Source organism: Coregonus clupeaformis, chromosome 31 (assembly GCF_020615455.1).
Source record: "Coregonus clupeaformis isolate EN_2021a chromosome 31, ASM2061545v1, whole genome shotgun sequence".
In the NCBI taxonomy this organism is placed as follows: Eukaryota; Metazoa; Chordata; class Actinopteri; order Salmoniformes; family Salmonidae; genus Coregonus; species Coregonus clupeaformis.
The window spans coordinates 26186104-26203448 of NC_059222.1; the positions used below are offsets into that span (position 1 = coordinate 26186104).

At 41.5% G+C, this 17345-nt stretch overlaps 1 protein-coding gene across 1 annotated transcript in view; it reads left to right on the forward strand.

Annotated features, from left to right (window-relative positions):
* Positions 1 to 17345, forward strand: part of LOC121547314 (1-phosphatidylinositol 4,5-bisphosphate phosphodiesterase epsilon-1-like) — a 129184-nt gene that overhangs the window by 34280 nt on the left and 77559 nt on the right. Inside the window, 1 exon segment of the mRNA XM_041858510.2 lies at positions 10558 to 10822. Within this exon segment, the coding sequence (XP_041714444.2) occupies positions 10558 to 10822 (265 nt within the window).

The following is a 17345-nucleotide window of genomic DNA, read 5'->3' on the forward strand; positions in this document are numbered from 1 at the left end:
TGGGATTAAGGTCTGGAGACTGGCTAGGCCACTCCAGGACCTTAATGTGCTTCTTCTTGAGCCACTCCTTTGTTGCCTTAGCCGTGTGTTTTGGGTCATTGTCATGCTGGAATACCCATCCACGACCCATTTTCAATGCCCTGGCTGAGGGAAGGAGGTTCTCACCCAAGATTTGACGGTACATGGCCCCGTCCATCGTCCCTTTGATGCGGTGAAGTTGTCCTGTCCCCTTAGCAGAAAAACACCCCCAAAGCATAATGTTTCCACCTCCATGTTTGACGGTGGGGATGGTGTTCTTGGGGTCATAGGCAGCATTCCTCCTCCTCCAAACACGGCGAGTTGAGTTGATGCCAAAGAGCTCCATTTTGGTCTCATCTGACCACAACACTCCTCTGAATCATTCAGATGTTCATTGGCAAACTTCAGACGGGCCTGTATATGTGCTTTCTTGAGCAGGGGGATCTTGCGGGCGCTGCAGGATTTCAGTCCTTCACGGCGTAGTGTGTTACCAATTGTTTACAAGCTAATATTAGGAGCACTCCCTTTAAGAGTGTGCTCCTAATCTCAGCTCGTTACCTGTATAAAAGACACCTGGGAGCCAGAAATCTTTCTGATTGAGAGGGGGTCAAATACTTATTTCCCTCATTTAAAATGCAAATCAATTTATAACATTTTTGACATGTGTTTTTCTGGATTTGTTGTTGTTATTCTGTCTCTCACGGTTCAAATGAACCTACCATTAAAATTATAGACTGATCATTTCTTTGTCAGTGGGCAAACGTACAAAATCAGCAGGGGATCAAATACTTTTTCCCCTCACTGTAGTTGACCCCCTCTCAATCAGAAAGATTTCTGGCTCCCAGGTGTCTTTTATACAGGTAACGAGCTGAGATTAGGAGCACACTCTTAAAGGGAGTGCTCCTAATCTCAGCTTGTTACCTGTATGTAAGACACCTGTCCACAGAAGCAATCAATCAATCATATTCCAAACTCTCCACCATGGCCAAGACCAAAGAGCTCTCCAAGGATGTCAGGGACAAGATTGTATTAGTATTTGGTAGCATTGCCTTTAAATTGTTTAACTTGGGTCAAACGTTTTGGGTAGTCTTCCACAAGCTTCCCACAATAAATTGGGTGAATCTTGGGCCATTCCTCCTGACAGAGCTGGTGTAACTGAGTCAGGTTTGTAGGCCTCCTTGCTCTCACGCTTTTTCAGTTCTGCCTACACATTTTCCATAGGATTGAGGTCAGGGCTTTGAGATGGCCACTCCAACACATTGAGTTTGTTGTCATTAAGCCATTTTGCCACAACTTTGGAAGTATGCTTGGGGTCTTTGTCCATTTGAAAGACCCATTTGCGACCAAGCTTTAACTTCCTGACTGATGTCTTGAGATGTTGCTTCAGTAAATCCACATAATTTTCCTTCCTCATGATGCCATCTATTTTGTGAAGTGCATCAGTCCCTCCTGCAGCAAAGCACCCCCACAGCATGATGCAGCCACCCCTGTGCTTCATGGTTGGGATGGGGTTCTTCAGCTTGCAAGCTACCCCCTTTTTCCCTCCAAACATAATGGTCATTATGGCCAAACAGTTCTATTTTTGTTTAATCTGACCAGAGGACATTTCTCCAAAAAGTACGATCTTTGTCCCCATGTGCAGTTGCAAACCGTGGCTTCTTCCTTGCTGAGCGGCCTTTCAGGTTATGTCGATATAGGACTTGTTTTACAGTGGATATAGATACTTTTGTACCTGTTTCCTCCAGCATTTTCACAAGGTCCTTTGCTGTTGTTCTGGGATTGATCTGCACTTTTCACACAAGTACATTCATCTCTAGGAGACAGAATGCGTCTCCTTCCTGAGCGGTATGACGGCTGCGTGGTCCCATGGTGTTTATACTTGCGTACTATTGTTTTTTCTGAGGTCTTGGCTGATTTCTTTTGATTTTCCCATGATGTCAAGCAAAGAGGCACTGAGTTTGAAGGTAGGCCTTGAAATACATCCACAGGTGGTACTCCATTTGAGTCAAATGATGTCAATTAGCCTATCAGAAGCTTCTAAAGCCATGACATCATTTTCTGGAATTTTCCAAGCTGTTTCAAGGCACAGTCAACTTAGTGTATGTAAACTTCTGACCCACTGGAATTGTGATACAGTGAATTATAAGTGAAAGAATCTGTCTGTAAACAATTGTTGGAAAAATTACTTTTGTCATGCACAAAGTAGATGTCCTAACCGACTTGCCAAAACTAGACATTTGTGGAGTGGTTGAAAAACAAGTTTTAATGACTCCAACCTAAATGTATGTAAACTTCGGACTTCAACTGTAGATTGTATGTTTTAAATATTCAGTACAAATAAAAATGTAAAATAATAATAAAAAAGGTCACAAGTTGCATGGACTCACTCTGTGTGCAATAATCGTGTTTAACATGATTTTTGATTGACTACCTCATCGCTGTACCCCACACATAGTTATTGGTAAGGTCCCTCAGTCGAGCAGTGAATTTCAAACACAGATTCAACCACAAACACCAGGCAGGGCAGATATTGTTACATAGGTAAAAAAAAAGGCAGACATTGAATGTCCCTTTTGAGCTTGGTGAAGTTGTTCATTACACTTTGGATGGTGTATCAATACACCCAGTCACTACAAAGATACAGGCGTCCTTCCTAACTCAGTTACCGGAGAGGAAGGAAACCGCTCAGGGATTTCACCGTGAGGCCAATGGTGACTTTAAAACATTTACAGAGTTGAATGGCTGTGATGGGAGAAAACTGAGGATAGATCAACAACATTGTAGTTAACTACACAATAATAACCTAATTGACAGAGTGAAAAGAAAAAAGCCTGTACAGAATAAAAATATTCCAAATCATGCATCCTATTTGCAACAAGGCACTAAAGTAGTACTGCAAAAAATGTGGTAAAGCGAATAAATTTTAAGCGAATTAACTTTGGTAGCGATTACAGCTGTTAAAGGTGATTCTAACTATCAGTTCATTGTAACAGTAGATTTTAGGCTCCTTTATTCAGGGTGTTGAATACTTACCTAATCAAGACAAGTGTTTATTTTCCATTATTTTTTTACAAATACTAAAAATGTTCTTCTACTTTTTGACATTATAGTATTTTGTGTAGATCGATGTCAAAAAAGGACAAATCAATTTTAAACCCACTTTGTAACATAACGAAATGTTGACAAAGTCAAAGGGTGTGAATACTCTCTGAAGGCACTGTAACAATCGCCCACCAGTGTTAGGGTTTTACTAGAGAGATTTTACAGGTCATTTGATTATCATCAGTCTAGTAAATGAATTTTAGTTCGTATTGAATTGTTGGTTGTTTACATGATCACAGGCTGTGGAAACTGAGTTCTCGTAAGCAAGCAGCATGGCTGCTATTGGGTGCGATCTAGTGAACACAGGCAGTATTTTTGGAGGACTTCTCAAGTGTTGCTGGCATTTGAAAACTTAGATTGTTAATGAACTGGCCCCAAGCCAAATTTCTTGGTCGTTATGCAATTGGGATATCCGGTTAGGTATCAGCTATTTCCTGTCCTTCCTTGACCTGGATAAACGTAGGTTTGTGTGCCTGTGTGTGTGAACAGTGAACACCGTTAGGGTGAGGCTGTATACTGTAAGTATTGCCTCAGCCTGATACTTTTTCCTTATACTTTATCAGTTCATTGTAACAGTAGATCTTAGGCTCCTTTATTTAACATTGTGATCTAGTATGTTAGCGTACTTCCATGACTCACCACATGGAGGCAGTACTTATATCATCTGAACCAGAACCTCGGTCCCTCAATCGCTCCATGGAAGCTAAAGGAATACCTCCCCTCCGAAAATTATTACATGAATAGTCTATATCGTCACCATATCAAGGGAAAACGGTGTTCAGTGTATTGAAGCATGTTGTACCTAATATAATTACAGTAGTGCAGTGCATTTAATTTGACAAAGTATTGATCAAAGGCCTTGATGTGTAAGCAAGTCCTTTGTTCATGGGATCACTTTGGTGCTTACAAGGCATGGAATGGATGAATATTCCCACTTGAATGAAATGGATGGACTAAGGGTCTGTGTTTAGGTAAATGTCTTCACCTCCTGCCACACAGCTACTGATGATAGAGGTTGCCGGACAAAAACACAAGTGGAAAAACATGAAAGTAGGTTCATTTGGGGTCAGGGTTAGTATTTTGAATTCTGAAAAGCTGAAATGTAATGGCTTATGGTGGACATTGTGTGACATTCTGTGTTGCAGTGTGAACAAGGTGTTAGAAAGCGTTTCAACAGAAAGAAAGCTGACATTTTTAAGGGTATTTTCTAAAGGGTTCTCATGCCAATGGCGGGCAGTTCTGGCTAATGACCAGGATCAAGTGGTCTGGCGTCCCAGGGTGACATGTTCATCAGCTTCCCACAGACTCGGGACATTAGTGGGCAGCCATATTGCATGGGTGAAGAGATGATTGGCCCACACACTTATTTTCAGAGACTTGATTTAATCAGACTAATTAGACATACCAAGTAGGTTACTAAATAAACATAGAATAGATACTGTGAACAATCTGTTAACTTTGTGCCAAGTGCTGACCGGCGTACATCGCAGGTCCCGCAGGGCAGGTATGGCAACATTTTCTCTTTGCTTCATTGCAAAATGTGTAGAATTGTAGGAAGTTAGCGGTACGCCACTGCAAGTGCTTATCCCTGTGATTTTCAGGAAGGTGCATCTCTAACATCAGTGTTATATAACAGCTTGTTTTGATCCCTCATCTGTTAAAGGAAAACTGAGATTCTGTCATTTTAAGCTTGTTCTACTTACCTAGAGTCAGATGAACTTGTGGATACCATTTTTATGTCTCTGCGTGCAGTATGATGGATGTTAGTGGTAGGTTCGTGAGCCGACACTAACTAGCATTAGCGCAATGACTGGAAGTCTACAGGTACAGTAGCAATGAAGCCAAATAGGGCAGGATAGAGGCCAAACAGAGCAGGGTTTGTTGTGTCATAGCCTGCGGGAATAGTTATTTATACACTTAGTGGCCAATGTAGAAAAACAAAACATATTTCCCCCATATCAGTGTGATATAGATAGAATACATAATTAGTGTAGAGCTTTGCAGGTTTCAGAGGTTGTTGTTATTAGTGCAAAGATCAAAAACAAGAACTGGTGGAAAACATTTTGATAGAAAACAATTTTTTGTATTTATATCTTGATCACTTAAAACATGTAGAATTGGTCTCCTTGCGGAAATTTGGATGACTTTACAATTAGGCCTTTATGAATGATGTCCCTGCATGAAGCAAGGCTCCACCTTATAAAATGGAGGCCTCTCCAATCATGTTCTTGCATTAAACAGGCTACTATCTTAAAATCGATTTGAATAGGAAGTTAATGTAATTCCGACCACTCTGTCACAGTCTGTTTAAAATCAGCTCTTCAGTTTCTGATAAGATCTCTCATTTTAAATGGGGTATTTGCCTGATAGCCAAATAAGGGGTGCCCTCATCCCTCCCAAAGGCAAAGCTCACTGAGTGGTTGCGCCTTCCTTCCCCGGTGTAGGTCTCCCGCTCTCTCTTTCTCTCCTCTTACTCTGGGATCTCCTCACTGACTGGGAAGGATTTTACATAATTGTTCTGATTTTTCTCCTCTAGCATACTCTTCATTGACAGTCTGAGTCACAGTAAGTATACAAATTACTGATGTTGAAACTTTAAGGTTGAGTAAGTTAGAATTTGGACCACAAACGTACACTGATACACTGAACAAAAATATAAACGCAACATGCAACAATTTCTAAAACTTTACTGAGTTACAGTTCATATAAGGAAATCAGTCAATTGAAATAAATAAATTAGGCCTTAATTTATGGATTTCACATGAATGGGAATACAGATATGCATCTGTTGGATCTCGTCAAGGTTTCTCTATGCATTCAAATTGCCATCGATAAAATGCAATTGTGTTCGTTGTCCTTAGCTTATGCATGCCCATACCATAACCCCAAAGCCACCATGGGGCACTCTGTTCGCAATGTTGACATCAGCAAACCGCTCTCCCACACGACGCCATTCATGCAGTCTGACATCTGCCCGGTACAGTTTAAACCGGGATTCATCCGTGAAGTGCACACTTCTCCAGCATGCCAGTGGCCATCGAAGGTGAGCATTTGCATTGGGGCTTGTCTTCCCCAGTAGTTTTAGCAAATGATGTGGCTGAAATAGCCAAATTCACTAATTTGGAGGGGTGTCCACATACTATTGTGTGTATAATGTGGCAGATATATTTGTGACATTTTAAAAGGGCAATAACAGTTACATTGCTCATTAGAAGATAGCAGACTAGGCCTCCCGAGTGGCGCAGCGGTATAAGGTACTACATCACAGTGCTTGAGGCATCACTACAGACCCGGGTTCGTTCCCAGGCTGTGTCACAACCAGCCGTGACCGGGAATCCCATAGGGCGGTGCACAATTGGCCCAGCGTCGTCCGGGTTAGGGGATGGTTTGGCCGGGGGGCTTTACTTGGCTCAGTGCTCTAGCGACTCCTTGTGGTGGGCCGGGCACCTGCAGGCTGACTTCGGTCGTCGTTTGAACGGTGTTTCCTCCAACACATTGGTGCGGCTGGCTTCCGGGTTAAGCTGAAGGGTCAGTACTATGTGTCTGTGCTATGTGTTGTCAATGTGTATTATAGTGTTTGTGAAGTAAATATGTTGGCTATCAGCCTCTCTAAACAGCATTCATTGCTGCTTTCGATAGGCCCAAGCCAGCTCTGCTTTCCTAGATAAGAGGACAAGGCCTGGCCACAAAATATTTAGTCAACGCTGGAAAAAGTCTAGACATCCAGTTAAGGAAATACAAACATTACCTTGTGAAGACACAGGAAGCGTGGTGGACAGGAGTTTGGGAGAGGCTCTCTGTCACCCTGAAAGACAATACAAAATAGGCTTGTCAGTCATTGACTTTGACTAGAGTGGATGAGTGCACCGCATTCTCTGATTGTCCTCATGTTCTAACCTCTATAGTAGGAGAATGATCCTTGGCATTCTCGTCTGTGTTTATATCTCTGGATCGGTTGGTTTACACTGTCTGAATGGACGGCTTATTTATCTTTATGCTGAGATACTGTAGCTGACTAGCTGTAGTATAGAGCAGGCTGATGCTTTAATATAGACCAGGCTCTCTATATAATGTAACAGGGAGGGTCATTCTTGAGGGTGGTCTTGTCTGCAAGGGGTGACATGGGGACCCTCAAAATTGTCAAAGACTCCAGCCACCCTAGTCATAGACTGTTCTCTCTGCTACCACACGGCAAGCGGTACCGGAGCGCCAAGTCTAGGTACAAAAAGCTTCTCAACAGCTTCTACCCCCAAGCCATAAGACTCCTGAACAGCTAATCATGGCTACCCAGACTATTTGCACCCCCACCCCATCTTTTTATGCTGCTGCTACTCTGTTAATTATTTATGCATAGTCACTTTAACGCTACCCACATGTACATATTACCTCAACTAGCCGGAGCCCCCGCACATTGACTCTGCACCGGTACCCCCCTGTATATAGCCTCCCTACTGTTATTTTATTTTACTTCTGTTCTTTTTTTTCTCAACACTTTGTTGTTGTTTTATTTTACTTTTTTTATTAAGTAATAAATGCATTGTTGGTTAAGGGCTGTAAGTAAGCATTTCACTGTATTGTCTACACCTGTTGCATTCGGAGCATGTGGCAAATAAAATTTGATTTGATTTGGTACTGGAGCATATGTGTGGGCGCTGTTTCTTTAACCCTGCTTTAAAGAGTTAGCTGATCTGAGATCTGGCACTAGAGGATCCAAAAGTTTCTGTTCCAACTCCTGTGGAGTTGGAAGTATCTGCCTAACTGGATCCTGACTGGCAGTTTTATGCAGCAAAAACTTCATCTCTAAGGGTTTTATTGGCTCTTTTATTGCTTTTTTAGAGGCAGTTTACTCGCTCATTGTCGGATCCTTACAAGGCACCCCGACCTACATCCACGATATCTCTGTCTCTTTCTCCTGCAAATGACAGGGATTTGGGCCTTGTCGGGTGTCTGTAGGATATCTTTCTTCGTCCCATACGAGGTGAGTAATCTCTGTCCTGATATCCAGAAGCTATTTTTGGTTATAAGAGACGATGGCAGAAACATTATGTACATAATAAATTACAAATAACACGAAAAACACACATAATAGTACAATTGGTTAGAGGGCTGTAAAACGGCAGCCATCTTCTCCGGCGCCATCCACAAGTTGGATGGGTTCCGCTGGTGTACAGCAATCTATAAGTCATACCACAGATTCTCAATTGGATTGAGGTCTGGCCTTTGATTAGGCCATTCCAAGACATTTAAATGTTTCCCCTTAAACCACTCAAGTGTTGCTTTAGCAGTATGCTTAGGGTCATTGTCCTGCTGGAAGGTGAACCTCAGTCCCAGTCTCAAATCTCTGGAAGACTGAAACAGGTTTTCCTCAAGAATTTCCCTGTATTTAGCGCCATCCATCATTCCTTCAATTCTGACAGCTTAAAGTGGTCCTATGGACAGATACTCCAATCTCCGCTGTGGAGCTTTGCAGTTCCTTCAGGGTAGGGTTATCTTTTGTTCTCTTTGTTGCCTCTCTGATTAATGCCCTCCTTGCCTGGTCCGTGAGTTTTGGTGGGTGGCCCTCTCTTGGCAGGTTTGTTGTGGTGCCATATTCTTTCAATTTTTTAATAATGGATTTAATGGTGATCCGTAGGATGTTCAAAGTTTCAGATATTTTTTTATAACCCAACCCTGATCTGTACTTCTCCACAACTTTGTGCCTGACCTGTTTGGAGAGCTCCTTGGTCTTCATGGTGCCGCTTGCTTGGTGGTGCCCCTTGCTTAGTGGTGTTGCAGACTCTGGGGCCTTTCAGATCATGTGACAGATCATGTGACACTTAGATTGCACACAGGTGGACTTTATTTAACAAATTATGTGACTTCTGAAGGTAATTGGTTGCACCAGATCTTATTTAGGGGCTTCATAGCAAAGGGGGTGAATACATATGCACGCACCACCTTTTTGTTATTTATTGTGTATAATTTTTTGAAACAAGTAATTTTTTTCATTTCACTTCACCAATTTGGACAATTTTGTGTATGTCCGTTACATGAAATCCAAATAAAAATCCATTTAAATTACAGGTTGTAATGCAACAAAATAGGAAAAACGTCAATGGGGATGAATACTTTTGCACTGTATGTATGGGAATACTTCGGAACATATTTTCTAAATTAAAATCACTTTCAGCTGATTTCTTAGTGATTTTAGTCTTTTATGTCCAACAATGAAAACATTGTATACATTTTCTTTTGCTCATAAACATTTTGGGGCCAAATAAAATCACCAGGCCACCTATTGGAGAACCCTGTTATAGAGGGTCTTCTTATCCTGGGTGCTGTGGCTTTAACAAGGCAAGTATGGTGTTATTGCACTAATGATATTGAAACATGATCTACCTAATGATTTTAGGATTTATGTTATGAATTTTATTTATTCAGCCCTTGGAAGATACATTTACCATAACTGGATGAATAATTCTGAATAATTTCTTAATACATTCAAAACCAACATGCAGTTCATAAAATCAAAAGTATTCAGTGCTGCTCTGACTTCAAAGTCTGTGAACTGACCTAACAGAGTACAATGTTCCATTCCCTTTTATCATGCTGTCTCCAGAGTTGACAACCTCTAAACTACAGTCTGGCAATAGTGCAGTTGAATAACTGTGCTGGGGGGTGAGCTCCTGTTCAGGTCCTTCATTCAAACCATTGGATCCAGTCCAACCTCTTTCATATTCAGTCGCCACCTGAGTATGCTGTAGGTCTTGTGAAGAGCAGGGACAAAGTAGCAGGTTCATTCTGCTCAGAGGAAGGGCCTGGCAGAATAGTGGTCCGTGGTCACTAATGGCTGAATAATGGCAGCTGGTTTCACAGAAGAGTTTTCAGAGTGAGATGAAATGCTCTTGGAGGATACTGAAATGAATTTGGTGGTGGTGGCCGGCCAATAAGGTCAAGCTGTTGCTTTAGACGTTTTCCTCAGATGCAAAATTGGTTTTGGACATCACAAGGAGGACATTATAAAAACATCCTCTGATCTTTACACATTTTACATGACTCTAGGTCGATTTAAGGTGTGTTAAAGTTAGTGTGTTACTTGAACACCTTGTTTATACCAAATTCTCGATCAGCCTGCCCTTAATTTTGAGGCTGCAGACAAGAAGCTGTGGGGTAATAATATACTGGCAGTAAAAGTGTCCAAGCTGTATAAATGGATCATATGTTAAACATGCATGCTATGCAAAACCTCCAAGGATAAGGGGATTCCTCGATAGACAAATAGACGATAGTAGCTAGAGGAGCTTCACGTTAACTGGTCTCCCTAACCAGGGTTAACTGGTCTCCCTAACCAGGGTTAACCAGGTCGTTATTGTAAAAGACAATTTGTTCTGAATTACTTGCCTGTATCTGGCTAATTAAATAATTGTTATAAATACATTTATTCTCTTCTGTCCACAGATCCACCATGCGCTGAGTGTTGAGGACAACCTAGTCCACCCATGCAGGAAGCTCCTAGCCTTTGCTGGATGTGTGTGTCTTAGGGTGGAATGGCCTCCATACCGCTGCCCGGCTCAGCCTAGGTACGGGTACCGTGCCAGCTCCCAGAAGACCTCGGTGTATGCCCGTCTGACTGGGGCCCTGCTGGAGGCCACCGCCGCCATCGGGGCCCGCAGTGCTCTGCCCAGAGTCACCGTGGGCTCCACTGGCCACGCCATGCTCAAAGGTAAGAGGGTGTGCATTATTGGAGGCTAGTGTGGGTTGGTGTGTGTGTTATACAGCAGGCTAGGTTGTGTGTGTGTGTGACCATCCAATGTGCTGTTTAATCTGAGAAGTCCCTCTGTGGTTTTTATTCTCATGAGAATGCAGTAAACCGATTTACTATAACTATACTGTAAACATTTTCAGATTCAATTTGTACCACACAGTTTATTGCATCTTAACAGGAAATGGTTTGAACTTCAGATGACCTATGTAGAAATTCAATTGTCTTTATTTTCATCTGACTTCACTCTGCGTCCCTGGCTCGTGTTCCTGTAGGTCGTTCCTGATATTTGAACTGCAGTTTAATAGAATATAAAACATTCTCATTAGTTCTGTATTCCCCTGTGGCCTGCTGTCATTTTCCCACATACTGGCTAGCTCAGCTCCGGACAGGTCACATTGGGCCATGTGAGAGAGGAGAGGAGGGAGCTGGCTGTCTAACCTAGGCTAGGCACTCGGCATGTTGGGCCCTGTGGTCACACATACTTTGTGTTTTAGACTTTCACAGGTTTCACAAGTATTGGGTATCATTAAAAATAGAATAATTGATTAGTTATTTTGAGAACCTTAACTCCCTGCTTTCAGAACTGTTCATAAATTATGTTCTCTAAAGTTAGAAAATGTATCTTATTGTCATTCTGGCTTCTCAAACTAACGTGGACAATTACTGAGACTTGCTTAAAAAAGTATGTGCCAGACTCTGATGTGTGTCTGAAATGGTTTTAAATTTTATAGAGCTGGCAGAGGTGGGGGTGTCATCATATTCATAAAGAACAACTTGAATGTTGCTGTGTTTATTAACACCTCTGTCCCCAATTTGAATGTCTTGTCCTAAATGTGGGCCTTGTTAATAATCCCCAACTAACGTTAGTGGGAGTTTATCGCCCTCCCTCTGCCCTCCCAATTGCTATTAGCAAATTGTCTGACTTGATGTCGAACTATGCTAAATCTGAATTATTTATATTGGGTGATCTTAACCTGGATTGGTTGATACCAGCATCAGATAGACTGAAAGATATTGGTACTGAACTAAATTGAACTCAACTGATAACTAAACCAGCCTGCCCCAATATAAAACACCCTGAAAAGTCTACTCTTTTGGATATCATTCTGACAAACGCCCCTCATAAGTATACAGCCAATGGAATCTTTAGTAAGAGCTCAGTTGACCATTGTCACGTTGCCTGCATTAGAGATAAAAAGCTACCTAAATCGTGTCCACGCATTATTACAAAGACATTTTAGAACTTTCAATGAGAAACATATCCTGTATGTCCTGGGGTTGTATGATTGGGAGGGTTTTTCCTCCATCTTTGATTTGGATCAGGCCCTTAAATGTTTTACCTCTCTGTTTAACTCTGTTGCAGATAAGCATGCCCCATATAAGACATTAAAGGGTAAAGGACAGATCAAACCCATGGCTCACGCATTAATTGTCTGAAAGATTTCATGAAAGAAACTTGGCTTGAGCTAAGGCTAGATTGACTGATTCTACCTCTGACTGGCGGTCCTTCAAACATTTGAGAAATAGATGTCTTACCGTGGTTAGAAAAGCAAAGTCAACATACTTCTTGAATTGTGTATCTGAGAGTGGTGTAAATCCAGCTAAATTCTAGAAAGGGGTGATATCTTCGGGGGGAAAAACTCTGCCCACGCATTGCCCAAGCAGGTTATGACAGCCTCTGGTCCCATAAGACACAAATTACATTTGTGGTGCTTTTAATAACCATTTTGCCTCAGCTGGCCATCTATTTAAAAGAATGGTTTCTGAAAACACCTCAAGTTCCACTAGAGGGAGTCCTTTATTCACCTCTAAACAGATGGCAGAGAATGATGCACTTCCAGGCACTCACTCTTAAATGTTGCTTTGTACTCTTCTGAATAGGGAGTGACTGAGCTTTATCCAAATATACAGTGGGGTCCCGAATTATGTACACCCTTGATAAAGATGAGCAATAATGACTGAAAAAAAAATTATAATACAGAGCTAGATTGTATGCTCAAACAAATTGGGAAATTATAGTATTTTATACTAATACAATTGCTCAGAGAAGAGATTTTGTTTAACAAGTAATACAAACAAATCTCAAAAAGGTAGGGGTTAAAATTGACACCCCTAAAGATTCTTATAAATAAAGTAGTCAAAAGTAAAGTATTTGGTCCCATATGATGAGTGAGGAAGTTAGAGGGTCAAAGATCATACCCCCAAGACATGCTAACCTCTCACCATTACCAATAACAGGGGAGGTTAACATGTCTTGGGTAGGATCCTTGACCCTCTAACTTCTCACTCATCATTATTCACGATTAATTCAGGATTATCCAGAATCATGGTAGCATCCACGTTCATGTAGAAACATATTCTACTCTTATTTACAATAAAAGTGACTCCAAAATGACACACTACGTTTTTTACCATTCATTTCTATTGGGCAATAAATCATTTGAAACACAACCAAAATTAACTGCAAATGCACCCAACAAGTTTGGAGAGTCACAAGCTTGATGTAGTCATTGCGTGCTAGGAATATGAGACCAAATACTATATTTACTTTATTTATACAAATCCATAGGGGTGTCAATAATTGTGAGAAAAAAACTTGTTAAACAAAATCTATTTTTCTGAACAATTGTATTAGTATAAAATAATAATACTTTTTTTGGAGCATACAATATAGCTCACTATTTGAATGTATTTTATACAGACATTATTGCTCATCTTTAAGAAGGGTGTCAATAATTTCATACCCCACTATATATCTGAAAACCATGCTTGCACATGGTTGTGAGGTATGTAGCGTGTCACCTCGGGGATCAGCAGAGCAATGAGAGCTGGAGAGGAGCTGCTGCCCCTGGGCTGCTTAAATGTGGACAAGTGCACATCGCCGGTGCGGTGTGAACAACCACAGAGCTAACAGTAACGACCGCGCTGCTCCCGCCAGTCGCGGCTCAGCCATGAAGGACTCCCGCAGGATGGACTTCAAGCTGATCAGTAAGAGTGCTTTAAATTAAATTGTGCTTTAGTCTTATGGAATTTACTTTACTATGAGTGGGTGGACTATACGGTGATTGTGTGGAGGCTCTCTTCACTTAACTATCTGCCTGCCCCTGTACCTTAGCAGCCTGCTCAAGTGTGTGTGAGATTTCTTCAGTTTCAATAGGCTACTCCTGTGGGTTGTCACTTGCCTGTGTGTAGTCTCCACAGGCTGATTTCTGTCTCCGGTACTGTCACTGACTGTTGCTACTCCTGTCGGTCTGTCTGGGTTTTTTTTAGAATCATGGGATGTTTTATTTTGGGCTCCAACGACCTTCTGTTGTAATGTTGTTTTGAAAGATCTGGATTTGTTGATTGGAAACAGTATTTTCCTGTCATGAATTTGTTGTGTAACTTGAGCTTTAGAGAGAAACTCTGGTCAGGTGACGTGGTTATCGTCTGTATCTGCTGATGTACTGAGTCATCGCCTAGTTGTGATTGTCATCAGGGCCTTATTAATGCAGGGGCTTAAGCCCGTAGGGGGCCCTTGAGGCAGAGAAAAATGGAAATGTATATATTTTTACTTTTTTTTTACTGCATCCGCCAACCAGAGGAGCCCGCTCTCAATGAGTGTAGATAGCCTGCTGCCGCTCTGCTAATCATCAGATGGGGGGAGGAGATGAGGTAGGGGGCCCACGTGGGTAACTGGGGCACCCTGCCTTGCTTTGGGAACTGATTCAGGGCCGACCCTAACCTTTTGGGGCCCACACCTCGCGGGCAAAACATTTTGGTCGCCCCCCTCTTGACGGCAGAGAGAAATTCACACATTTGCCATGTGGCGTAGAGAAAATGGTTTTAGAAATGTTTGCTAATTTATTGAAAATATAATACAGATATCTCATTTACGTAAGTGTTCACACCCCTGTACATGTTAGAATCACCTTTGGCAGTGGTTATAGTACCAATTATTCTCAGCCTCAGTGCTCGTGCACGATCTTGGCTATTTGCATTGCATATATGGTCAGTCATCCCTTTAAAGCCTGTGGGGAATATACAGCGCCGTACCATGAAATACAACGTCGAAACCCAAAAAACACGATGACTGAAAAAGAGGCGCTAGTGTCAGAGATTGAGTACAACCAAAGGGTTTGGCTTCTCAGTTGTGGCTTGACCAGTAAAAATAAAAACATAGCTACAAAGAAAAGACCATTAAGACGATTAGTTGCTTTAGTAATGGCAAATATACTTCAAATGAGTAGGCAACACTCACCAATAAGCCATCCATCCTCAACAGCTCCCTCCTGTAGGCATATAGACCAACATTGCTGTTCTGCGAGTTGTGCGTACCACCTAGCCACCTTGCCACCACATTCAGCAACGTCTTTTGCGCATCACATAACCTATCACCTGCACATTAAGAGTGGAAGCCTTTTCTGTTCACATAGTTTAACTCGTTTTGGGATGGTGCTTTTATGTTCGTATTTGGGAACGCATTGATGGCAAAGAAACCCCTCTTGACTTCAACCTGTTGTGCGATGATGTATGGAAATTGTATGTTAGTTCGTTTTGCTGATGATTGCATCCAAAGCATTGGCTCATCGAGGGCTGTAAGATGCCAATCTGCAAGCTCCCGCTGAAAAGTGCTGTTGCCAAAAACCTGAGGGTGGATAGCACTTGGATGTGCACTGGAATGGCATGTGTATGCTTTTTTAAATGTATGTCTTAAATCCTTGAAAATATCCTATAAGATTGGTTTTGGGAAACGATATCTGATGAGCCAATCTGTACTTTCTGCAAAAAAGTCCCACCTGTCTCTAAAAACACGCTCTCTGCAAAATGCAGCATGTGCCAAATCTTCCAACAGAGCAAGATCAGTCAAAACTGTAACTAAGCCACTCAGGAATGTTCTTGGTAAGCAACTCCAATGTATATTTGGCCTTGTGTTTGAGGTTATTGTCCTGCTGAAAGGGGAAATTTGTCTCCCATTGTCTGTTGGAAAGCAGAATGAACCAGGTTTTCATCTAGGATTTTGTCTGTGCTCATCTCTATTCCGTTTATTTTTATCCTAAAAAACTCCCTAGTCCTTGCTGATGACAAGCATACCCATAACATGATGCAGCCACCACCATGCTTGAAAATATGAAGTGAAACTCTGATGTGTTGGATTTGCCCCAAACATAACACTTTATAATCAGGACATAAAGTTAATTTCTTTGCCACATTTTTTGCAGTTTTACTTTAGTTCCTTATTGCAAACAGAACGCATGTTTTAGAATATTTTTTATTCTGTACAGACTTCCTTCTTTTCACTCTGTCATTTAGGTTAGTATTGTGGAGTAACTACAATGTTGTTGATCCATCCTCAGTTTTCTCCTATCACAGCCATTAAACTCTGGAACTGTTTTAAAGTCACAATTGGCCTCATGGGGAAATCCCTGAGCGGTTTCCTTCCTCTCTGGCAACTGAGTTAGGTAGGATGCCTGTGTCTTTGTAGTGACTGGGTTTATTGATACACCATCCAAAGTGTAATTAATAACTTTACCATGCTCAAAGGGATATTTTTATTTTTACCCATATTCTAATAGGTGCCCTTCTTTGCAAGGCATTGGAAAACCTCCCTTGTCTTTGTGGTTGAATCTGTGTTTGGAATTCACTGTTCGATTGAAGGGACCTTACAGATAATTGGATGTTTGGGATACAGAGATGAGGTAGTCATTCAAAAAATCATGTTAAACACTATTATTGCACACAGAGTAAATCCATGCAACTTATTATTTTACTTGTTAAGCACATTTTTACTCCTGAACTTTAGGCTTGCCATAACAAAGGGGTTGAATACTTATTGACTCGACATTTCAGCTTTTCATTTTTTATTAATTTGTAAACATTTGAAAAACACAAGTCCACTTTGACATTATGGGGTATTGTGTGTAGGCCAGTAAAAAAAGTAATAATCCAATCCATTTTAAATTCAGGCTGTAACAGAGCAAAATGTGGAAAAAGTAAAGTGGTGTGAATACTTTCTGAAGGCACTGTAATTACCTGCAATTCTACACATTTTGCCATGACTTATGCCATGTAAATGATATCTGAGTGCTAGTGACTAAGAAAATCAATGGGGGCCCCTTGGAGGTCAGGGCCCCTTGGCACATGCCTTGCGTGCCTGGTCGGTATTCGGCCATGGTTACTACAAGTTTAGATAGCTGGCTAGACTAATTGACCAATCTAAAAATGGTTTTCTGACATGGCTAATTGAGTGACTGTCATAACAAGAGAAACTGCTGATGCACAACATTTCGAAATTGCACCTGTATCCCACTATTCTAACTCTCAACGGGTGGGGGGGTGGCACTGTGATTTATTAATCCGGCCCTGATTGTCATCACAGCAGCAGTGAGTAACATGTTCAAGGTTCTGTGCTCTGCTCGGGTCAATATACTGTAAATAGCCAGGTGATTCATCATACCATGGTTCATGCTACGGTAATTGAAAGCTTCTCTTGACCAGCCTT